Here is a 24,951-nt window from a genome sequence, read left to right as displayed (position 1 = left end):
TCTCCTCCGGCTCCAATTCCTATGGAAGTCGACGCCTCTCATCTCTCCCCTTCTGAGCGCCTTCGACGAATGCAACAACATCTATGTCTATACTGTGCTTCTGACCAGCATATGCTCAGCAACTGCCCCGTTCGACCTCCGCGCCTAGCAGTGAGTTCAATTACTGTAGCCCCTCCAGTAGAACATCTAGTGAAAACACGAGTACATCTCCTAACCCATAAACTGTGCTTTCCAGCGCAAGCCCTCATCGATTCAGGCTCCGCGGGGAACTTCATCTCCTTCACCTGCCTTCAGAAGATGAATCTCAGCAGAAAACGACTAGATCACGATCTCTCTATTAACACCATCCAAGGCAAACCGCTAGGCCGAGGTCGTATCCGTTACTGCTCCCCCGTAATCACTCTTCAACTAGGATGTCTGCATTCCGAGAAAATTTCCTTTATGGTGCTGGAGGAGTCTACCGCTGAACTCATCCTGGGACGACCCTGGTTGATCCAACATCAACCCGTACTCTGCTGGAAAACCGGCGAAATCCTCCGATGGGGTAATGACTGTCACCACTCCTGTTTGAAGTCTGTTAAGAAAATCTCTTCTTCCTCTTCCTCGCCAGACGACTCCGAGGCCGCGGTTCCTGTGTTATCTGCAGTTGAAACCGGCTCCCAGACCCACGTCCAATGTGAAATTCCAGTGGAGTACCGGACGTTCCAGGACGTCTTCAGTAAAGCACTGGCAACCAAGTTACCACCTCATCGGCCAGGGGACTGTGCAATTGACCTGCTACCCGGAGCTACACTTCCTAAGGGCCGAATATATCCTTTGTCCATCCCGGAACAAAGGGCCATGGAGGAGTATGTGGCAGAGGCATTACAGCAAGAGTTCATACGTCCATCCATCTCCCCGGCCGCCTCAAGCTTTTTCTTCGTGGCTAAGAAGGACGGGGGCTTGCGGCCCTGCATTGACTATCGTCACCTGAATTCACAAACCATCAAATTCCGCTATCCCCTTCCTCTGGTCCCTGCCGCTCTGGAACAGCTACGTGGCGCCCGCCTCTTTTCCAAGCTAGACTTGAGAAGTGCCTACAATCTGATACGAATCCGTCATGGCGATGAATGGAAGACTGCCTTCGTGACCCCCTCAGGCCACTACGAGTATCAGGTAATGCCGTTCGGCTTATCCAACGCTCCTGCTGTCTTCCAGAGCTACATGAACGAAGTTCTCCGGCCCTTCCTCAACCGGTTTGTCATTGTGTACATCGACGACATACTAATCTATTCTTCTTCCAGATCTGAGCATCATAATCATGTCCTTCAAGTACTACGAAAGCTACGAGAACACCAACTATACCTCAAATTGGAGAAGTGCGAGTTCCACACTTCAACCGTCCAGTTCCTGGGATACATCATCAGCCAAGAGGGAATCCAAATGGACCCGAGGAAGGTAGACGCCATTCAGGACTGGCCCATGCCAGCCACCATTAAAGAACTCCAGCGCTTCCTAGGATTTGCAAATTTCTACAGACGTTTCATCCAAAACTACAGTCACCTCAGCTCTCCCCTCACATCTGCTCTGAAGGGCCGGCCCAAGTCCCTGTCCTTGACACCCGCAGCCATGGAAGCATTCCAACAACTAAAGGACTCTTTCTCCTCTGCACCTGTTTTAGCTCATCCCAACCCAGAACTTCCGTTCATCGTGGAAGTTGATGCTTCATCTACTGGTGTAGGAGCAGTACTGTCTCAGCGGCAGGGCGAACCCCCCATACTCCATCCATGCGCCTTCTTCTCCAGGAAACTTGCCCCGGCGGAGCAGAATTATGATATTGGAAACCGTGAGCTACTCGCCATCAAGCTAGCCCTTGAGGAATGGAGACACTGGCTGGAGGGGGCTAATCACCAGTTTGAGGTAATTACTGACCACAGAAACCTTGAATACCTTCGTGAAACTAAAAGACTGAATCCAAGACAAGCCCGCTGGGCTCTCTTCTTCACCCGCTTCGACTTCATGGTATCATATCGCCCTGGAAGTAAGAATTGCAGGGCAGATGCCCTCTCCCGAATCCATCATGCTTCCTCGGACGAGGCCGAACCGGTTCCTATCCTCCCTCCAGCTCTCTTCATTAGTCCGATCATCTGGGACCTTGACGACCAGATCAATCAGGACAACCTTCTCCATCCTGCTCCGCCGGGAGGGCCAGACGGGAGCAAATTCGTCCCTGAACACCTGAGAACCCCCCTTCTGGACTCGGCCCACTCTGTTCCGGGCACTGGACATCCGGGTAGCAAGCGGACCCTCTCACTCCTCCGTCAACGGTACTGGTGGCCCACCATCTCGGAGGACGTCGCAAGGTTCGTCAAAGGATGTTCAGTCTGTGCCATCGTCAATACCCCGAGGAGACTGCCTGAGGGAAAATTATTGCCTCTACCGATTCCGCGTCGTCCATGGTCCCACATCGGAATCGACTTCATGACCGACCTTCCTCCTTCTGATGGTTTCACGTGTGTACTAGTAGTGGTGGATCGTTTCTCAAAGGGCTGCAAGTTAATCCCGCTAGCTGGCCTCCCTACTGCACTCGTGACCGCAGAAGCCCTCTTCCATAATGTCTTCCGGAACTTCGGAATTCCAGAAGACATAGTCTCGGACAGGGGACCCCAGTTCATCTCCAGAGTCTGGCGTGCCTTCTTCCGGCTCCTCGGGGTAACTGTCAGCCTTTCATCAGGATACCATCCACAGACTAATGGCCAAACTGAACGCAAGATCCAAGAGATTGGTCGATATCTGCGGACCTACTGCCACCAGTACCAGGACAGCTGGAACCAATACCTCCCCTGGGCGGAATATGCCCAAAATTCCCTGCGACAGTCCACCACCGGGCTCACCCCATTTCAATGCATACTAGGATACCAGCCACCTCTCTTCCCCTGGTCGGGTGAGCCCTCGGAGGTTCCAGCTGTCGACTTCTGGTTCCATCAGAGCGAGGGGGTATGGGACTCGGCTCACGTTCAACTCCAACAGGCAGTCAGAAGGCACAAAACACAAGCTGACCGTCGAAGACTAAAAACTCCTATTTATCAACCAGGACAGAAGGTTTGGCTCTCTACTAGAAATATTCGACTCAGACTGCCCTGTCGTAAGCTGAATCCTCGGTTCATTGGACCATTCCCCATCGAGAGGCAGTTGAACGAAGTCACCTACAGACTCAAGCTACCCCGACAGTATCGTATATCTCCCTCATTTCATGTTTCGCTGTTAAAACCCTTCATTGAACCGGTCTCCCCTTGTCCCTCAGATGACCCCTCGGTGGATGTACCTCCTCCTCCGGTGCCTGTGGAGGATGAACCCATCTATGGGATCCGGACCATCTTGGACTCTCGGCGGCGAGGTCCCCGACTGGAGTACCTCATCGACTGGGAGGATTACGGACCTGAGGAACGATGCTGGGTACTTCGTGATGACGTCCTAGATCCGACGCTCCTCTCTCTGTTTCACGAGGAACATCCGGATCGTCCTGCACCCAGAGGTCGGGGTAGACCTCGTCGCCGACAACATCCTTCGCAGGCGTCAAGAGCCGCCTCGGGAGGAGGGGGTACTGTCAGGATTCCACCCTCATCCCGTTCAACATCGCCTCCCACTCAATTCCATTCTCCTCCCTCTCATTCAATCACCCGGTCACCTGACTACTAATCACCTTCACCTGAGCCTAATCACCAGCACTCCTTTATAACCCTACATGCATCACTCACCCGTTGTCTGATCTCGTCATTCCATGACTACAGACTCTTCGAGCTCACTTCCGTGTCTTCCCAGATACCCTCCTGAGCTTCCTGAAACTCCATGCGTCATCATCAGCTGTTCACCACCTCCATCGGCGTCTTCATCCGTCACAGAGCAAGCAGGACTCCTCGCCTTTCAGCTAAGATTCTCCATTCACCCCGTGTCTTACAACCTACTTTCCTCTCGACGTCTGCAACAATAAAGCTGCATTTGAAACTCACCCCTCTGTTCCGTGTTTCAATACCTGACAATGACACTACAAGAGGGACGAACGACGTCAATCGAGAAGATGTTTGATGATTATGGAGAAAACATTTAACATTTGTTAAAAAACAAACATATTATTTAGATCTGGTTACTATGAAAGGTGATGGAATAGGTCTTGTGCTGTTCTTATAGCCTATAGCATAAACAACACAAAGTACAATGTAAGACAAGTTGTGGAAGAAACAAAATAATAATAAAACATTTTCTAATCACCAGACCAAAGAGATCTCATGCAATATTTTGCGTCTGTAGAAATTCTTCCTCCTGAGCAAACGAGTGCTGCCAAACTAAAGAACAACATGCGACCCCACGAGTATGAAAACATTAGTTCATTGTTCGCCTCTTCTCTTTATCTTCCCTGTTAAGTTCCTACATTCAGCGTCCAAGGAAAAGGAAAGAAGCGCTTTACCCGGATTTACATCAACAGTACTGTGTGTTTGGAGCCAAAGGGGACAAAGAAGAAATGGAAAACACAAATAGTCGCAACATCCTGCGACGTGTTTGTCAAACATGGATTTCTTTCCCCTTTTGTCTGAATTGACACTTGCTCATTTCCTGCAGATGTTGAATCGGTGAGCTTGGCTTTCCGTCTGCACCACCAAAGATGTTGTTTTGGTCTCCAGCTGTGACGCCATCCAGCCAAACGGTTCGGACTGATTCCCTTTTGACTCTTGCCAAAGGAAGTGCTGCAGCTCCATTCCCTCTCTGCGACGCTTTGGAGACACAAATCCTGGGCAACTTTTCCCGCTCGCTCCCCCCCCCGAACAGTCTCAAGCATCACTTTTGTCGCCATTTGAATTTTTCATTTCATAGTAGCAGCTTACAAAGTGGCCACTTGGAGGGTTTCGGCCTGGCGTGAACTTTGTTGATTGTGGTGCTCTTTGACTAGTAAATGTGTCTGCTGGAGGAGCGGCTTGGAGTGGTTTCTTGATGGGAGCTTATCAAAGCAGTGGGCAGCGGGGGGGGAGGAAAGAGAGTGATAACGGGGCGCAAGATAGAGAGGAAGCCGCGTGGAGATACGCACTCTGTTACCATTCCATCAGGACCAAAGCTAAAACTAATGCAGTTCTGCAGTGAATGCTCCATTCGTGGAGGGCGTAATGTTCATGTTATTGCGTTACCGCGCAGCGATTTGGGGGGCTGCAGTCGGTCCGTGTGCGGCTTCCTTCTGAGAGATACTAGAGATTCTATTATTCAGTGCAATCGATCCATGTCAGAGGGCATGATGAATGGCACAACGTGTTCTCTGTTTAATGCATTACTCTTCAACAGCACCACAAACCACAACTCTGGATTTAAGAGCGTGTGAGGATTCGTCTTACGTTCATCTTCATCCTCACATATCTTTCAATATCTAGTGGCCACATACGTGGTCCATCAATAATCCTTCTTTAAAGTGTGAATCACCCCAAGGTGACCAGCCTGGACAACCTTCCTCTTAAGCACGCCGGCCTTTTAGTTGAGGATTTAACATGTCAGCTGTTGGTTTCGAAAGAAGGGTGCGCGAAAAAAAAAGCATTTCCTTTTCCTTTCGTCGGCCAACACTAGATGTCCCCGCGAGCATTTGAAAGAACTGAAAGCGGCTCAAGCTCTTGTTCGTCTGGTTGCTTCTCCTCCTCTAAAGCTCATCACGTGGATGCAAATGGGGGAAGGCGTCGCTAACGGGAGGTGAAACAGGCGCCGGGGGCCAAACGCAGGGCGTTGCGCGCTGAACGAGGCCTGTAAACAAACAAGCTGCTGCACTGTGGGTCAGGGGAGCTAAACAGAGAGGATTAGACGGCGAAGCTCGAGGAGTGCGATGTCTCAGATCTCAGAGCAGCGCTCGCCCTGGAGTGGATTATCAAAGTGATATTGTTTTGAGTCGTTTAGAGAGAGAGATGGGAGGAAAAAAGGAATCTGCTGTCGGACACGGCGGGAGACCCGGCCGGTCGATGTGGGATGAAAGTATAACTCGAGATGCGGCGCAGAGGCAACGCAGGTGTATGTTGGCAGGTGGGAGGAAGAGCCGCGTGGAGACGTTTCGCAGGAGGGAAGGGAGAGAGGAACGGAGGCGAGGTCACCTGTGCAGGTGCTTCTAGGAGGCTAACTTTCCCGGACACGGATTGACTCGTCTTTGCGAGCGATTTGGGGCTCGGAGCAGGACTGCGAGGCAGGATGCACCTCGCAAGCGCCAGCAGATGCTTTCTGTTGTCGGCGATGTAGTTGGAATTAATTACGCCCCAAAAATCTAACGAAGGGCTTCTCTTCTTCTGCGCACCTGAATCTCCTGACTGACTTGTTTCAAAACACAGGATCACAGCAATTCAAATTTCAGCAGGGAAGACAAGCTGTTATTAGCATATTCATCATATCTTCTGTTTACCTCACTTTCACTTCCCAACACTACATCTCGGTTGATGAGGCTCATTTAATTTGTGATGATGAATTGACAAACACTAGGCTTTTTTTTTAATTAACGTCTGCAGGCAGATAAGTTATTTTAAATAACGTGACGAAAGAAGCAGAGTTTTCTGAGGCAGAAGTGTCACTACACTCTTCTTACGTCTCTTTACAATGGAATCATTCTGTGAAGGAAGAGCGAGACATTTTCAAACGGCCGGTATGAATGTATTCAACGCGCGTCGCATTCCGCATGTTCCCTAAGAAAATACGTGTCTCCTTAAAGACTTTGTCTGCTGTAGAAGAGACGAGCCGCGACGCAGAAAAAAAATAAAAATGAATTCCACCGAGCAAAAGATAAGAATGAAACTTATCTCGCAGAGGTTTCCCGACTGACAAAACAGGATTTCACGTGTTTTTGATGTTCAGTCAGAAACGGGGAAGAGATAACGGCCTCGTTTCGGACTGAGGCTTGACATTTACAGCCAAATATCAGCAGAGATCTGCTCCGTTGCTTCTGACCTGCGGCGCCCTTCACTTACAACACCAAAAGCTAATCTCGATGGGAGAATATTGGATTTGAATTGAGCAGGTCAACAGGAACATGATTCCAGCTGAAAGCCCATGTTGCTGCGTGTCTGCTGGATGTGTGACGTGTTGGCCAACACGCCAACCAGCGCCAGAGGTTATTGACTCATTAAGGGGGCAGCTGGTCCAGCTGATGGCAGAAAGAAATCAATGAGGACTTTTTGTATTAAAGGGAATCTATAAAAGGTGAGCATTGGATTCATTAACTGTAATCAGATGTTTGATTTAAATATTAAATCACAGAGATGAGCGCTGCTAATTTGAGACGTTTGATCGGCAGTTTTGTTCTATGCGATGAACGAGGGGTGAACTATTCATCACAGCGGTAACGCCGTCACTTTATTAATGTTCAATCACTCAAATCCTGTCTTTCCTCAGAGGACGTCTCAGTAGATTTCTGTGCTCATACGCAAGTCATTTCACAAAAGACGAGCGACACCAGCGTGTTTTTGTGAAGACACCAGTAAGAACTTGTACTGTGAACAATAAGAAAAGCATCAACGTGAAGCACGATGTGACAAAGGAGCTCGTATTCATTCACACAACTCATTTCTTCAGTTATGGCAAAGAAAAACTTTTCTCAAGCGTGTTTAGACATGCAAACAACATGGTCGCCTGTCAGGGAGAAAGAAAGTCATTCTTTGGAAGTTGCTTGTGAGTTTAAAAATCTTGACAACTTTGGCATCAGCTATTCCCTTCATTTTTTCTTTTACTTCATTTTTAAAGACTTCTCCTCCTCTACAGAGTTTATATTGTGATGATTATTTTTTTCATCACTCTTACAGGTGTTCCTAACAGGTGCAGGAGAGCACACAGTAAAACACGACTTCCGGCATGGTGTTTACTTACACTTCCTCACTAGAGGCTCAGTCAGCGCGACCTCTGCCCCCCCCCCCCAGCGATGAAAAGTACATCCAACCGCGTCGAGCCTCGTCCTCACGTCTGTTGCTTTTTGGTCTAATTCCCACCTCCCCTGCAGCAAAAGAAGAATTGGCTCCACCGCTAAAGCTGCCATGTTCGCTTGCTCTGCATAATGAGATCAGATCACAATATGGACAAAATGCAGACATGCATATAAATCACAGAAGTTAAGAGCCAAGGCGTGATTGGATTGTTCATTAGCCACGTAGGAAATCCAAATTCAATGCACTACATGCTGAAGGGCCGTTCTCTGAGTAGTGCAGTGGCCACCTGAGCAGAGCAGGGAGCTGCTTTCTGTGTGTGTGTGTGTGTTGTAACCTGAGCTTCGCCTTGCTCAGATGACATCACCGGCCAGCTGCTTGTGGTTTCAGTGCACGTTAGTGCACGTGAGCCCTTATAGCCACTGTTAGCTCGGTCGGTTAGCTACAGTATGCTTAGAGGCAATATGAAGTGCTCCCAATCTTCATCTGCACGGGATCGAGGTCACGAGGGTATAAGCGGATGTCAAATTCATTCATGCTGCCAGATTCTTCATTTTCGACTGGCTGCATTTATTCTTTGTCTTTCTATGGTCAATACATGTTTTGTGTTTTTTCGTTCAGCTGAGTGTGATTCCATTCCACCTCCTTTGGGCAACAATGCTGGGCTGAAGAAGCACTTCAAAAGACTAGAACACTCAGTTTTAGTGGCTACAAAAAACGTTTTAATCAGCGATGATCCACTTATTTTCGGTCCGCATCCTCTGGGCAAAACGTTTGGCTCAAGTATTTGTGCTGAGAGCGTCGGGAAGCACTTAAATCTTTGTGCAATCACAAATGTGTCCAAAACAACACTGATCTATATGACTAAATGTTCAGATTTTTGTCCTCCCTTTCATGGTATTTGCTTCCTGATTAGAATAAATTCAATAAAGTCAATCCGTTGAGCACAGATTAAAGTTTTCCGTGAATTGTGGACCGCGGCCTTTGGCCGGACGATGTGGTAAACACTGGCCACCAATTAAAGTGGAGTGGGCCTCGAAGCAGCAGGCCGCCGTGTCCTACCGAGAGGCCCTGTTTGTAGCTCGTGATCACAGCGGATTTGGCCTCTGACCCCGGTGAGACACAAAAGCTTTTCCCTTAAAGTGCCGCCACAATATGGTGAATGCTCCCGCCGAGCGTTCCATCAGGAAAAGACTTTCACTCGCTTTTAAAGTGTCCCTCCGTGCATAAATGCTGGGAGCTGAAAACTGTCGTGTGCGAGGGCCCGATGAAAGCGTTCAAGAGCAGAGAAACTCAACGCCCGACGCTGGATGCACAACGTCCACTTCTGCTGTGAGTCTGCAAATCAGAAGAGTCCAGGTATCAGTGTCAAGTGCATTTCTAACATATCACATTAGCACTGTGCAGCATATGGATGTTTCATCGATATGGTGATACAAGACTGGAAGTTGGGTTAGATTTTGTACATCATTCAGTTGCATTTAAACGCTCACTATTGTTTTTCAAAAATGTCCCTGTTGCAACATCTGCATCGGGATATTTAAACGTCTAACGTGCCAGTAAAAAGATGAAATGAGGGCTTATAAAATGTATAAATGCCCCCAAAAACGGAGTCAGACCGCCTACGATTTTCTGCTGACAATCAAGCTTTTCATTGACAAAATATTTCAGCACTGAATCAGTATTTTCCTTCGTTACCCGTTCATACTACTGTAGCGTTCACTTGTTTGTGTGCATCTCAACGTTCCAACGGAGTCTTTTTCTAAGCTCCCACAGAGTGGATCCGGGGATGGAGTGTGGGGGTGGGGGGGGGGGGGGGGGGATTCATTCCCAGAGGTCAAATGGAAAGCCTCGGCTCTGCACGACGGGTCCAAACTAATGCCGCCGGATTGGAGTCGCGGCGCGGGAGAGAGGGAGCCACGTGGTCCGTCCTAATGCGGCATGTCGCAGCGGACGTGCTTCGAGTTGACGTCGCAGTCCGGAGACAAAGTTTAATGGGCAACGGGATGTGAAACTGGTCACATATCACATCTGTGTGAGCGGCTTCCTGCTGACGCTCCCCGTGCAATTTGTCACAATCTATTACTGTCTTCACTGACACACACACACACCCACACACACACACAGACTTTGATCAATCTCACTGCCATTCTTTTGTTTAAACGCAGACAAACACACACGAAGATAAAGGCCAGCCAACATGCATCAATTGATGCAAATAGCAGCATTCAAACAGGCAGAAGTGGACTCTCGTGCCACATTTGACACAGAATCCCACACGCAGACAGATAACAAGTTAACGCTACAAAATCCTGGGGAGACAATTGCTTCCGCCCTCTTCTTTATTCAACATGCAGCCGCTTAATTGTCCGCATGATAAATTACAGCCATCTCAGCAGCCCCCGTGTGACACACACACACACACACACACACACACACACACACACACACACACACACACACACACACACACACACACACACTCGGGTTGTATAGAAGCACGGATGCGCAGACGTGAGCTCTGGATTTGCAGGGAGAATGTCAAGGGAGAACTCCCCCGTTAATGAATCATGCTGTAACTTAATTTTGAAAGAGCAGGGAGACATATTGGGCACGTGCACCGTGCTTGGTTCTATGCAGTGATATTACTCTGCGTGCTTTTGTCACGCATGGCGCTCATGTCTTGCTTCGTCGGGGTGTAACACATGGGTTTAGGGCATGGAAGCAGTCCGCTCAGGTACTGATCTTTTCAGCATTTATTTGCTCCCGCAGAAGACAATAAAACACAGACGTTGCCTTCTGGTCTCCGCACATCAGCTCCCTACACACACACACGGTCTTCAACAGAGTAACGCTTCTGTGAAGGAAAAAACCGGACTACGGAAGCCGAGGAGGCGCAGGAGAGATGAATCGCAATTTCCGCAAATTTAACTCGTCAAAATAAAATCCGCACACACACACACGCTCAACAAGATTGTTGAATAATAACCAAAAACCAGATACAGGGGCTCGCATGAAAACGTGTTACTGTTGGGTTTCTCCTGCTCCGTCTGATGAATATTGTCTTTGAAGAATTGAAGAATTGTCTTCTTTGACACAATTATTGTCATCCCGATGTGTCAAATATACCTCATCTTGGTCAGCACTCCGAAACTACCAGGCAATGCTGTGGAAGTGGAGGTAGGAGGAGGAGGCCATCGGCTAGAACTGGACGGAAGACATTTCTCTTCAGGTCGAAATCAAATGGGAGAACAACGCAGCTTATCGCCGCCATGCAGACGGCGTTGGGATTGACTCTTCCACTAAGTGACTGTGGTCCCTCGGTGAAGCGGCTTAGAACAAGTCAATAGCTGGATGCGATTCCAGTTCCTTCAATTAAACGAAGACGCGCCAGCTTTCCCTTCTTATCTCGGGTCATTTCGGGCTCGGGTTAGATCACAGGAGAAGAATGTCCTCACTGGAAAACAACGGTTTGCTGTTTGGGGAAATGCTTAAAATGACCTGTTTTATGACAAGTGACCTCTTGTGGTAAATAGCATCTGTCCCCTCACACAAGCCAGAGAGGGGGCGACGTATTGGGAATACAAAGTGGCTGACTTTATCACTGCAGTTGCATCACGTCTCCTCAGTACTTTTGACAGAGGGCTCTTTTTACGACCTGAAAGTATTCTACTGTATATAAATGTAGTTATTGAGGTTTTTTCTCCCTTGCTGAGTTAACGTTGTTTTGTTGACAAGACTCCTTTTGTATAAACTAAAAGAAGAAGCACAAGTTGCCAGAACGTGACCTCAACTGGAGGTGCAAGAGCACTAGATGCCAGTAACCAATGCGTTAAAACTGTGACAACAAAACACACTAGAATTTAGAGCATCTCCCACTTTATTGCAGCCGGGTGACACTCTGCTCAGTCCTTCTGCGCGGTTTTACCTGATTGTAGAAATGTCTGTAATTTGGGTTCTTTTGCCCGTCGGGTCCCTTCCAGTACATCATATGTATTTGTACGCAGTTAAGTATTCAGACCATTAAATCATTACATGTCAAAGGGCAACTGCTGCACCTTCTTTTGTTCCTTTCACGCAGGAAGAAAGCGGATTGTCCGGGTGCTCTTTTTCTTTGTTTCGCATTAATTCCACAGAAGCCACCAAACACATACAATAAAACTTGCTGCCTTCCTATGCAGTGCTGCTCCGACTGACTGGCTCGCTGTTAAAAAAACTCACCCAAGTGCATGCTGGTCCTGTACCTGGGTATGCCCTTCGGTGACCTCGCAGGTGCCCACAGTATAACGCCATTAGTGGTTCAATTAACCCAACAATTAACTAAACTATGCAAAAAATGATTAAACTAAATCGAATACAAAAACAGAAAAACAGTAATACTTAATCTTAATACTATCAACCTAAGAAACCAAACAATAATAACAATTAATAAATAATTAAATAATAGCTCCCACAATATATTTCATATGTGAAGTTTAACTACTATTTATAAGCTTAAACTTTTTTGCCTCATATTCCTGGAAACCAAAAGGTTTTTTTAATGAAATGAATAAAATACACGTAAGAGAATATGATTTGTTTTTAGCGGTCATCCTGCACTCTCGATGATCAGCTGGAGGTCACACTGCGCAGTGTGTCGATGTACAGAATAAAACGCCTTTTCCTTCCCCACCGGGGCACGCGCGCCACACATGCGTGTGCGCGCGCATAGTGAGCCAGTGGGTCGGCCTTGAACGCACCCAGCTCTCCCACTCTCCCACCCCTCTTAGTCCAGGGCACTTTCGTTGCGCATTCCGCCCGTCAGTGTGCCCTCGTGTGGTTGCTTATACTGCCTACTACGGGACACTCCTCCCTCTCCTCCCTCCCGCGTGACCGCATCGGGACTCAGCCGGTGGGTGAGGTAGGGGCTGGCTGCTCCTGACTCGCTGGCGCACAACGAGACCCGAGAGCGGCCGAGGTGAGATCGCTGCGCCGTCGGAGCTGTCCACTGCGCCGTGGTGCTGAACCGCACAGACCGCTCTGCTCCGCGTCCTGCGCCTTCCTCCTCCGTGCTGCTCGGGTGGTATTTTGGGAGAGGATTAACGACCTGCCCTCTGGCTGTTTTATAGGTGCAAACTTCTCCCGAGGACATCTCTCTCTCACCCACTCTCTCCCCCCAACACACACGCACTCACAGCGGGAATTACACTAACCGTGGATTTGACGAGAGGTTCGAGATTATCACTAATAATAGTTTGTTGAGAAGTGTTTCTGTCGGCCAGTAATCTCGCTCTTGGATTATTTTCCTGGATGTTGAACGTCTGGACGCACAGGTAAAGAGACATTTTTTTGTTTCTTTGTGGAATCATTTTGTTAAAAGCTGTCCGACCAAAGCTCCATCCTCCAAAGTCCCCTTTCTTCCCGGCGCGCTATCGGGCAGCAGGTTTACCCCTCATCATCGGCCACGCACCACAACTCCTGTCCAATAATCCGGCAGGTCACCCTCCTCGACCCAGAGAGGAGAACATCTCCCGATCTGTCGCCTCGAGCTTTTACGATTTCAATTGAGTGTCATGTGGAGGCTCAAATCCACGGATATCAGGGTATCTGAAATTGAGATCAATCGCTGTTATTCTGTCAGAAACCCTGGAGCACAAACACGTCCTTTAACCCTATCTTTTTCTTTAGTGGTTGGAGACACGCTGCAATGCCCAGAGCTTTTAATTTATCCGCGCACTACTTAGTGCGTTACCCCCCCGTCCCCTCCTCCATCCTGGCACGGTAATCCTTGAGTGACACCGTTAGCAGCGGCGGGATTATACTTTTGTTTTTCATCCGCAGTTTTGCGCCTGACTCATTTGTCAGTGCGTTAATTGTGTTTATTGATTGTTGGCGGATGAAATCTGCGGTGTTTTTTTTGTTGCTGTGCGTGTTTGTGTCGCTGCGATGGTGCAGCAGATGGAGTAAGAGCTAAACCGAAGGACGGATTAACTTCGGCCATAGATACGACTCCGAGTTACAGCCGGTTCTCTGCTGTAGCTTCAGGACAAAAGATACAACAGAATCACTGTGAAGTTATCCAGCTCCTGTATAGAACTTATTGGAAAAAAAAATTGAATAACATCATAATATTTGTTTAATGTCATTTGACACTTTCCAAATTTTTTTATACTTTTTAATTTTTAAAAACATTATGCATGCACGCAAATTTCTACATCCTCTTTACATTCTCTGTGATTTATACAGACTAGTGAGACGTTTCACCTCTCATTGTAACAGTAATTTAAAATTCCCGCAGAGGAGGTTTGAATGCATAGACATCCACATTGAACCTTCTGCCATCTGTGGCCGTTTGCAATCTGATTTCCATTCGTTTATTCCTACAATGCATTCACTTCATCTGTGAAAGTGGCACACTGGATGAATGCGTGGGTTTATTCTTCACGGCTGCACAGACTAATTGAATCTCCACTTCAATGCAGACTAGCAACCACGTATCATTTATATAGGTTGCATACTCTGTATACATATGCACACAAGAGTAAGAATACCAACTTGTCCAGATGAATCTGACTCACTCAAACCCACAAGGACTCCCAACAGCGCCAAACTGCTTTTGTTACTGTATATTGTCAAAGGGAGGCCGTCTATGACACACCGACACTCTTTCTTTCCTCCTTAGCTCAGATCCATTTAACAACAGGTAGGAGACGGTGTTGGCCGAGCAGGTGTTAATGGAGCCGCTGCTCTTTTTCCATTTCATTACAATGACTTTCTTAGAGCGCCGTTGGGAGGCGAAGGCTTTTAAGTCCATTTTTCTTTTCACTGGAACGGAGGAAAGTAATGTTAGGAAACTGATCAAAGCATTTCAGATTTGAGAGCAGAAGCTGTGAGCCTGTGAAGGTGCGGGCGCTCAGTAAAGGCGACTGGTGTGGTGGGGGTTGACACGACAATGAAGCTGTATGTTATGGAGAACAATGGCTAAAAATAGCACCGTTTTATTGCGCGTTGCATCGGATTCTTTTGCAACAACACGCTCAGATGTTGTAACGGGGTTGCTTCAGAGAGCAAACAGGTTTTAAGCACATTTTTAACCGATGTTTTATGGCTTTCTGCGCTGCTGTTGGGTACATCCACTCACTCGGCATCTCGCTTTTCAAAGCCAAGTCAAGTCCCAGAGGTGTTTTCCGTTCCCCACCACTGTGATCGTGCACTAGTCCTTTTATGACTACTGTATTGTCTATTTTAACCTCCCAGTGTTTTTTTACTGCGATGCTGAACAAACACGGGAGATAAAGAAAAAAAAATACACTGCAGCTCCAGCAGCTTCCTTCTTTGGGATCTATGAAATCCATTGAGTCAACGTGTAAAGAACCATCGTACGGCTACTGAGGAAAAACGTGAAGAAAACATAATGGAATAAGGCTCTGTGGTGAGCAGGAATTCAGCATTTCTATGGCAGCTTCAATGCATTTATTCAATGAAAGGTTCCTCAATTCTCTTCAGAAGCAGATTTACACACTTTTCACTGCATAACATTCTGAATTCACCTCTTGTCACAATGTTGGACATATTTCCAAAGCCATGTTTAATATTTAAAGATTCAAACTTGCAATTATGATGACGCTTTGGGTGTAATTTGCATGTTTTTTGAAAAGCCCATGAAGTCTTTCTTCATGGATTGGAGTGAGAAACGGGTTTCCCCTTGTAAAGCACTCTTATGCGTTAGATGGGAGGATCAATACTCCTCTCGTGTTTTGCCCAGAGCTGGTTGGTGATTAGTCTAGTTTGAGACGGATAATCTGGTTCAATCCAAAATCCCAAAATACGTTTTACCAGCTGGCCTACAGCTCACTAGTTAATGTGTTGCATCTCACTTGTGCAGTCTGCACACAGGCAGTGAGACTTTGTGCTTTTAGGGGCAGTTATAACACGTAACACCGACATGTTGTCCCTCCACTCAGCACTTCTGTGTCTCCACTATATTTTTTCGGGCAACCGCAAACAGATGACGAGACTGTGAAGCGTGAACAGCTATTTGCCCCCAACACATGTTTCAGAACTAAGACAACAAATAAGAAAAAGCTTTACACAGTAAGGAAACAAAGTGGTAACAAACCTTCAGTCTCCCGGCAAGAAAGAGAATACGCGTAGTTACCAAAATATCGACCGGCCATTGATGCTTTCTGTGTGATGTCTATTTATAGATTGTTTTATCAGGCTTTCCACCGCTGCCATTCAGGGGTACATGACCTTTTTACAAGGTCACATATTAAAAAACAACAACATATCTAACGCTTGTTCTCGCTGTCGGAATCAACATTTAAAATGGGTCTGAAAGCCCGAAGCACCTCAACAACAACAACAACACTTCTCTCCCCTTTTCCCTTTTCCACTCATCCCACTCACAGCTATAAGCTGCAGCCGCCAACTCCCATCTGCGTCCCTGTCGCTGCGTCGTCGTTCCCCTGCCCCGATACGTGGAGTCCTTAGTGTGCAGTTGAGACATGTTACCCTGCTGCCATGTTTGGGAGGAACTACCTCCTGGTAAGCAGTGGGGGGTGAAAAGCTGATACCACGTGCGAGTCGACCGTCGATGAAAACATACAAACATGCGAAAAAACGTTTGGGCAAATGCGTAATCTGGACTATCAGCACCCTGACATCTAATCTAAATCTCATTTGCTGTGATTTAGTGTGGATGGTTAAATTGTTATTGTCGTGCCCCATTTTGTGCAGCACGGCAGCTTTCGTGGCTACTTTTTTATTAAAGCTGAAGCGGCGCGGGGGGGTGGGTCGGACCGTAACAGTAGTTGCAGGAACCTTGAGGGCGAAGGTCAACAGGCCGGCAGGTGTGTGCGTTGGTAGCGAGCGCGGCCTGAGGCCCCCGGCGGTGGGGCCAGCGTTCCAACGCGCGTTGGTGGTCCGGCCGTGCCTTGCATCTTAATGGCACCTCGGTGCGCGCCGCCGCTTTGGCCCAGTGTTCCTCGCACAGTACATCCGATCCCTCCGAGGAACGTGATGATTGTTTGCCAGGCCTCTTCCTGTTGAGCTGTACCAGCTCGCCGCATTCAAAGTGGTCTATAAATTAAAGGACTGTGGAAGGAAAGTCAAGGTCCTTCCTGCTGCCCGGACTCCGGCGATCGTAAAGAACCTTTGTCATACAGAACTCACGGCACAAAACCGCCGCGTGTGAAAAGCGAGTGTTGGGTGTCTGCCGGTTGTTGTGGTGCTCGCTCATCTTAATGGTTGATAATTGTGGCGTTTTTTACAGCACGATCGGAGCTGGAAGCACACACTTGGCTGTTGATAACTCAGATGTCGCACCAGGCTAGACGTAAATCTCGTGCATGGCGAAAGATATATTAGATTCACTTTTTAGAGCTGTGACGAATAATGCGCGCACACACTGTGAGGATGGATTAGTTTAGTTTGTTCACACAGCACAAACTGGTCACAGTGTGCAATCTGGCATTTCTAAAGGACGGCCTGGCTGGATAAAAGATGAATTATATAGTCTGTGAGAATCTAGAGCCTCTTCAAAACTAGTCGTTAGAATCCTAAAAAGTCCCACAACTTTAAGTTAAAGCCGATTCAAGTGTTACTGTGTCTAGTGTTACTTTCATTCCCTTTAGTTGAATTCAATCCACATGCACGGCTACAGTGTGTTGCTGAATACTTTTGAAAGACTTTTTGATTCACATTTGTTACGACAGGAAACTGAATCACAGGGAGAGTAACGATGTTACTGACAAACAGTCCATTTAGCAGCTGTTCTTTGTCTCCAATCGTGTGATCTGATCCTCCTCAGCTGTCGAGCTCTAGTTTAATGTGAAGATCAGTACGACTCTGATGTCGCTGCAGTAAATATGAAGCCACCACCAGCGGCCGCTTGCACAGACAGCGGGAAGAGGGTGAAATCCGCTGGCCTGAGGCAAATATCGTTACCTGAGTTGGGACGGCGTCATGCAGCGAAGCCCGACGCTCGGCCTGCACATTCTCCACAAATGTTCCATTTCCATCATGTTTCTGTTGACAATTTGTGACGCAGAGGAACGGAAAAGGTGAAAGGGACAATGGCGCGTTGCTGTTTTATTAGAAAATAGTTTCATTGCACCACTGAAATGTCTCCGTCCGTTACACAAACGATGAGGACGCAGCAGCGAGCTGCTGTCTGAAACACATCGGAGGCTCATTAGCGCTCCAGCGGCTGACCAGCTGAACTCCCGTTGCCCTCACGACCTTCTCAATGCTCACGCCGCAGTGGTTCCAGCAGAAGTCCTCTCATGTCCCATCGAGAGAGAAAAAACAGCTATCTGAGGGTTGAGGATCATTGAAATTCCACGTTTGATTTCCAAAGTTTCTCTGCCTGGATTTGGACTGGCTGCCAGGATTCATAGCGGATTAACTTTGGAAGTGATTTAGCTCCCGGCTTCTGCGGTCGCAAAAAAAAAAAGAGAAATTTCTCGCCCGCTCCTTCCATTCCTCATATTAACTGAACATTCTCAAAGAAAGCGGTGGCGTAAAAGAGCAGATTGACAGTCAAGCGGTCAGAAGAGGAGACAACAAACACCCTCCCTGGAGGCACGTGTGACGTTTCCCCTTCAGTGGTAACGTGTGACTGCGGTGCACAAAAGGATTTAGTGAGAGGAAGCAGCACGCCAAGTTCAAAGCTCGGTGTAATCACATTTTATGCGCCTCAGATAGCCATCTGAACGGGACAGATAACTGCCTCGTAAAAGGGCTGCGGGATAATGAATTATGTCATCACAACGCGCAGCCAACACATCTACACGAGGGCCCATCTCCTTCTTCGTCTGCTTCCTGGTGGCACCGGGACGCTCCGCCGTCGCCCGCTTGGCATCGGGAGCCGCCGCCCAATGAGTCGGAGGCGGCCCAGTCGAAGCGAGGGCTCGCGGATCCTGAGACGTCTGAGTGAATTATTCGTGGCTCGTAAAATGCACCACGAGGACGCAGGTGCCGCTGATACGAGGCCTTTCGAATGATGAGGCGTCCCGGCTGAGGTGCCGCCGTGCTGCTTTTTTTCGACACAGTCGAAGGCGTTCGGCTGCCGTTTGCAAATGAATCAAAAGGCACGAGGACCATGAAATACATTTTCAGGGAGACAGTTATACCTAATAGCACAGTTGAAAACAGAAGAAGCCCTTTTTTAATGAGGCAGTTAGTGCAGCTGCACAGGCGTGATGCCTCACTCGCTTTCATGTACGTGTTTGTAGTTGTTAAATAAAGAAACTCCTGAGGACTTTCCTTACGTGATGTTTATCAGTCGAGTCATTAAAACGATATATTGCCATATTCTTTTTCATCCACGTTGGCTTTAATTCTTGAGGATCCAAAAAGCCCATTTAGAAGACTTGAGATTCCTGGAGATTTCACTGCCGCTTACAGAATAACGTAAGTCAAACAACAAGGCAAACAATGTGATCATTTGTCTAAAAGGTCTCAGATGTCTAAACACTTTGCTGGCGCGGACGAGGTTCACAAAGCGCATTGACGCCGCGCTTCATCCACAGTCCCAAAGGACATCTTGGCTGGATGAGCGCAGGTTTCACCAGCTGGCGACCGAGCCGCCCCACTGAGGCGGCGAGTGAGTGAAGTGCTCCTCAGCAGCAGGTGAGCGAGTCACTCAGATAGCTGCTCTCTTATTGCGGAGGTTCCTCTGCTCAATCCGCCTCATCGTGGACTCTCGTGTTCAGAGCGATGAACCATCGACAACACCAGAGCAGCATCTTGGTTATAGAAGCGAATAGGTCATGACCTGGTGGGAGATTCATGATCTGATGATCGTTAGTTTAAATGCATCGTGGTGATTGTTGAAGGACATTCCAGTGACTCGTTTTTCGGATGTGATCCAGAACATTTGAAGGATGTTGAGGGCTGTGCCAGGTTTCGGCATCAAGGCCTGTTCAGATTTGGCTCGACTATTTGGACTAAATTTAAGCCCCAGAAAGAAAGCCCCCTTTCAGAAAATTGCTCCTCAGATGAAAAGAAAGAAAGAAGGCAAAGCGGAAGGTTTTAAAAAGGGGTCTTTTCCAACTATTTCCTCATGCAGTCGCCAGCGTTGCTCATTATATCTGCACAAACCAGGATAAAGTCCTCCACTTCCTTTGGCATTTCATCCATTTGAGCAAATAGGACGTCCTAAAGGGGAGTTTGTGTTTGTCGAATCTATCGGGAAAACACTCATTTCTTTTTCTGATGTTAAGTAAACCAAACCAAACGGGACCAGATTATAACCTCACAGGAGCCTACTTAAGCACCAGTGGATCATTATCTCCCCTCTGCACATCAGCAGGGACACCTCGCCTATTAAAAGAGGATTGCGCATAAGCTAAAGGTCATACATCATTCTGTCTGCGTTGACCCACAAATATGCAGATCTCAGGAAACGCGAAGGCTGCACCCAAAGCAGAATCCACGCCGGCCTTCGGCGGATACAGCTGCAGGCACAGCTGGGCGTCTGCAGCGGAAGCGCTCGCTCTCGTGGCCAAAAGACGCCGCGGTGCCCTCACCGAAGCATCAGCTAGAAACTAAAAAAAACACTGTTTTTACTCTGAATTACCAAGAGATGCAACAGAATTGTGATTCAGGGAGTATCCTTTTTGTGACAAATTTCATCCACAATTATTTGTCTATTTAATCACCTAGTTACTAGTAAGCACATATGTTTGTATTAAATAGTCTTCTGACACACGGAAATGAATGCATTTTAGGTCTGGATGGGCTGGTTGGTGATGGAGCTCCAGTCACCATGTCCCATCGACAGACACATGCAGAAACGTTGGGAAAATCACATTGGCCAGAAAATATAATGGTGCACGGCCACAATTGTTCATTTAATAGAGGCTAAATTTTGTACGAAAGTATAACAGTGAAGTGATTTAAAGTCCAAAACGCATTAGGAGAAAATAATGGTAGAAAGCCAAACAAGTCGGCACTGTAACCAATCTGCACCATTACTGAATTACCAGCGCACTCCTTTGTGCTGTTATTCACAACTTTGATTTGTTCAATCTGGAGGGGGATACAACAGCTTTAGGACCACGGTTTAACAGTCGATATGAAGCTCCATTTGAATCTATTATGTGATCCTACAAAGGCCACCTGCCCAGTTTATAGTGTTTACTTATGTACTGCGGTTAAATGAAAAATGTTATCGTACAGAAAGCTTCTCCCTATCGTTCATACTTTGGATCAATGACATTTCTTCTGCTAGTGGCCCGTTTTGTATTTTTCACAGGAGTTATTTAGGGTCGGGGGCTTCGACCAGGGAGGAAACTCAGCGGTATTTTTTACAGGAAAAGATTTTTGCCCCTTTACTCTAAAGACCAGTTTCCCAGAGCTTATATGGGCTTCATATAAGATTACAAGGCTGCATTTCACCAGCGTCTGTAACCTCCGGGCAAGTGCTGCCCCTTTTTATGAAGCCACTCTGCCATTTATTAACTGACTGACTGCCTGCAGCTCTCGAGGAGAGAAGAAGAAGGAGAAGAGTAGTATGGGAACGTTCAAAGCTGTCAGTCTTTTACTCCTCCAAGAACCACCAGAACACTGTGGTCAAAGGCCTTTTCTTCCCCCTAAAGCAGAAAAAAACCCTTTTTCAAACCTCGAGTGTTTCATTTCCATGCATATCATGAACATCTGGACCAGAAAGACTGGGGACGCTTCCTTTATGCACCAAAACAACGGCGAAGCAGCAGCCGTGCTCTTTTTGAGAGATTGGCACGGCAGTTTCTGCATTTGTAAGGGAGGAACGAGGACCAAACGACGGACGCTCCACCATGGGGGGGGGGAGGGGAGTCTGTTGCTTGTGGTTTTGGACGTGCTTTGAACTTGAAGAGGCCCGTTATCAGTAAACATCGCTGCCGGGGAACTACGAGCTTGAGAAGCGCCGCGATAAGTCGCCCAAATAAGACACGCTGCAGCAGGACGCTCGGGCAGCACACACACACACACACACACACACACAAACGCCGGCGCTCCAGTGTTCTCAAACTGTGGCGCTACGGCTGAATTGATCTAATGCCGCTTAAAGAGACAGGGGAGGTCAGGAAGGTGTGTCCGTCATTGCAAATAGCGAGAGAGAGGAGAGCAGAGCCGCTTATCTCCTGACTTCAAGTTCCCCTCCGGTGACCTTCGCTGACAATTTGAATCATTTCCAGCAAACGTCTTTTAGTAAATCACTTGTTTTTCAGAGCAAACTGGGGGCCCGCGGAGCATCCTGGCTAGTGGAAGAAGGCCTGTGTGCCACTGCAGCAGTGCAGTTTCCCGTGGCGGCTCCGTTCATGAGCCCGGAGAGAGACACCGTAGTTTTGGAGGCTTGAATCAATGAGCTTAGATGAGTCTGCTCATTTTTTACTCCACATTCAGAATCCGTATTTCTAGAAACTAAATATCAGATTCAATCGACGATAAAAAATAACTTTTCAAAACTTTGTTAAAAATATAGATCATTTTGTGGTAAAATATGTTGTATTCATGTACTGCTTCATATTTGAAAAGTTGTTTTATGCCAAGGAGAGCTGGAACATGTGTAAAAAAAATGAATGTAAAGTCAACTGCGCAGGCAATTCCAAAGGTCCCTTGGATCTAAAAGTAAAGGAAAATTGAGTAAAACTTGACAATATGGTATGACTGAATGAATGTTCAGTCCACAGCAAACACCGCTAGCATCAGAAGGGAAAGTAGGCTGTGTTTGAGACACTTTTCATTTGTCTCAAATCATGAAGGCTTCAATGCAATCTGCTGTTTGTCCTCCTTTCACACGTTGCATTTCAGAATGCAATGAAACAAAATAGGATAAACGGTGCAAAGGAAGACGCAGGCGCAGGAAAAGGATGAATGAAGCCTCAGAAGTCATCTTACTTGACAGGTTTTAAAACGGCTTGCAAAGAATTCAAAGACGCAATTTAGAACAACACTGTTTCAACGAATGTTCTCCATTCAGGCGTCGACGGGAAGCTCATGCCGTCGCTCCTTGTCTCTCCGTTCCGTCTGTCAGCGCTTTGTTTGGTGGCAACATGAGAAACGCGAGTAAGGAGAACTAAAATGGCCTCGGTGTGACCTCGTGTATCTCATGAACGGGATACGTAGACGATGTGACACCCAGACTCACAAAAGACTCGTTTAATTGCCTTTTTTGCACGGGGTTAAACTGTCTAAACTTGTGCCGTGAGTTGTTTGATTGTTCACAGTCTTGTTGGGGAATCATGAACTCGTGCACTGCTGTCTGAAAAACACAACAGTTTCCCCAGCAGACTATCGTCCACGTTCAGAATTGAGTTGTGTAATTACGTTTAAGACAAACTGACTGTAATTAGAAAGCTGTAAATTGGAGAGATACCAGCAATGAGTCAGAGTTATTCCAAGCATACTCATGTGGGAGACGAGTGTTCTTCAATTAAGGCTCATTGGGGAAAAATAGCACGTTTTCATTTAGTTTTTTCTTCTATTTTGCAGAGCTATGACTTACTAAACACGCATTGACAGCTGGAACTAACTTGCACGTGTGGATACAGTCAAACCCAGTCACCCCCCCCCCCATGTGGCCATCAGGTGATGTGTATAGTACCTGTGAGGTCGGCCAGTGCATTGACAGGCACAGCTCTGCTGAATGAGACAGATGGGGTGTGGAGGGGGGCGGTGGAGGAGAGCGTCTGTGAGCTTGTCAAGACATGATGCATAGTGTAGGTGGTGGGAAATGTGTAGTCTTCATTTGAAAGTCAGTGCCAAAGCTCAGACGTGCTGCGGGGAATTTGAAAACCGCGAGGCAAAGTTATGATGACTCTCCCTGGGGGGGGTCCAGGGAGAACTCCCAGGTTGTTTGTGTCTCCACTGCTTTCAAGGTGGATGAATAAGGCTATTGAATATTTACAATGCCTCGCAGTGTATAGAGCTTTACCGCAGGGGTCTCAAACTCAAATGAGGTATGGCCGTGGCTGCTAACTCACGGGCCACACTAACATTACGCTTTCATATTAAGGTGGGGGGGCCACAAAATATTGTCCCGAGGGCCGCAATCGGCCATTGCCTTACTGCAGTCAGCCTGGGTGGCTTTGGAATGAAATGAAATGCGTCCGTTTAGTAAGCGAGAGTCGCTAGTTAGCATTGGCATTAGTCCCGGTCATCTCCCGCGGTAGGACGCACATGCATGACGTGGCGTCATTTTAAAAAAATTCAAGGCACGTGATCGACCGGTACTGCCTTCGAGATCGACTGGTCGATCGATCGAGTTATTTGACAGGCTAATAACGCGGTCTATGTCAGTTAAACCCTGGAAGTCCTTTTTATGTGTTAACACAAAACATCAGCAAGTCCGCATCTTGAATGTTGGCCCGTAACGAGTACATGTACGTTGGCAGCTACACATTCAAGGTTACACGGAAGCCTTTTATTCAGTGCAGCATTGTTTGCAACAGAGGTTGCTAATGACTCAATATGAACAAACCTGGCAAGATTTGTGTAGGCGCTGAAGTTTTGACTCACAAACAGTTAAATGTCTGCAAAGAGCTGCGCTGCATTACTCATTTGTCCTCCTTGAAACCGTCCATGTCGCTGACACAGCATTCTGTAAGAGCTCCTCTGTTAATAACCCTTTTAACAGTGGAACAAGTTGACTGATCGCACTAGCAGGTATGATAATCCACCTCGCGAGGCGGAGGAGCCGCGTTAGCAGAGAAGTGGAGCAGCAGCAGGCGGACCGCCTGCCTGGATCTGGAGACAGAAATGCATAGACAATGAATACGGTCACATTAAAGAGGCGACAAGTACGAGTTTTAGTTCCCCGCAGCACAAAGCCACCATTATATGTCCGCAGGGGGTTTGCAATGGTTAACAGCGTTTTAACAATTACTTTGCCAGGTTCAAAGATCCTTTGAATTTCTCGACACTTTGGAATTAAACCTCCCCGCTCGATGGATTGTGAGGACACTTCCAATGTCCCCTCCTCACTCAACAGGGAGAGACGGGAGTGAGGGGACAGTGGACGAGACATTCAATCTACAAAGGCTAATGGATTTGTTCTGTAGTAATATAGGCTGAACACCAG

The 24,951-nt window shown here is 47.4% G+C and overlaps 1 protein-coding gene and 1 long non-coding RNA gene across 2 annotated transcripts in view; both read left to right on the top strand.

Moving 5' to 3' along the window:
- The first annotated feature begins 3,440 nt into the window (after window positions 1–3,440).
- On the top strand, window positions 3,441–3,988 carry LOC144406115 (uncharacterized). The gene is made up of 2 exons (XR_013467299.1): window positions 3,441–3,580; window positions 3,802–3,988. It is a non-coding gene; the product is annotated as an uncharacterized LOC144406115 (long non-coding RNA).
- An 8,679-nt stretch (window positions 3,989–12,667) lies between these two features.
- The window catches only part of fstl5 (follistatin-like 5), a 107,844-nt gene continuing 95,560 nt past the window's right edge, over window positions 12,668–24,951 (top strand). Inside the window, exon 1 of the mRNA XM_040174002.2 lies at window positions 12,668–13,216. Coding sequence (XP_040029936.2) covers window positions 13,194–13,216 — 23 coding nt within the window. The 5' untranslated portion in view covers window positions 12,668–13,193. The remainder of the gene's footprint in view (window positions 13,217–24,951) is intronic.

Source organism: Gasterosteus aculeatus, chromosome 4 (genome assembly GCF_964276395.1).
Source record: "Gasterosteus aculeatus chromosome 4, fGasAcu3.hap1.1, whole genome shotgun sequence".
Taxonomy (NCBI): domain Eukaryota; kingdom Metazoa; phylum Chordata; class Actinopteri; order Perciformes; family Gasterosteidae; genus Gasterosteus; species Gasterosteus aculeatus.
The sequence above is the reverse complement of the archived record's forward strand: the minus strand, read 5'-3'. Positions and strand labels throughout refer to the sequence as shown.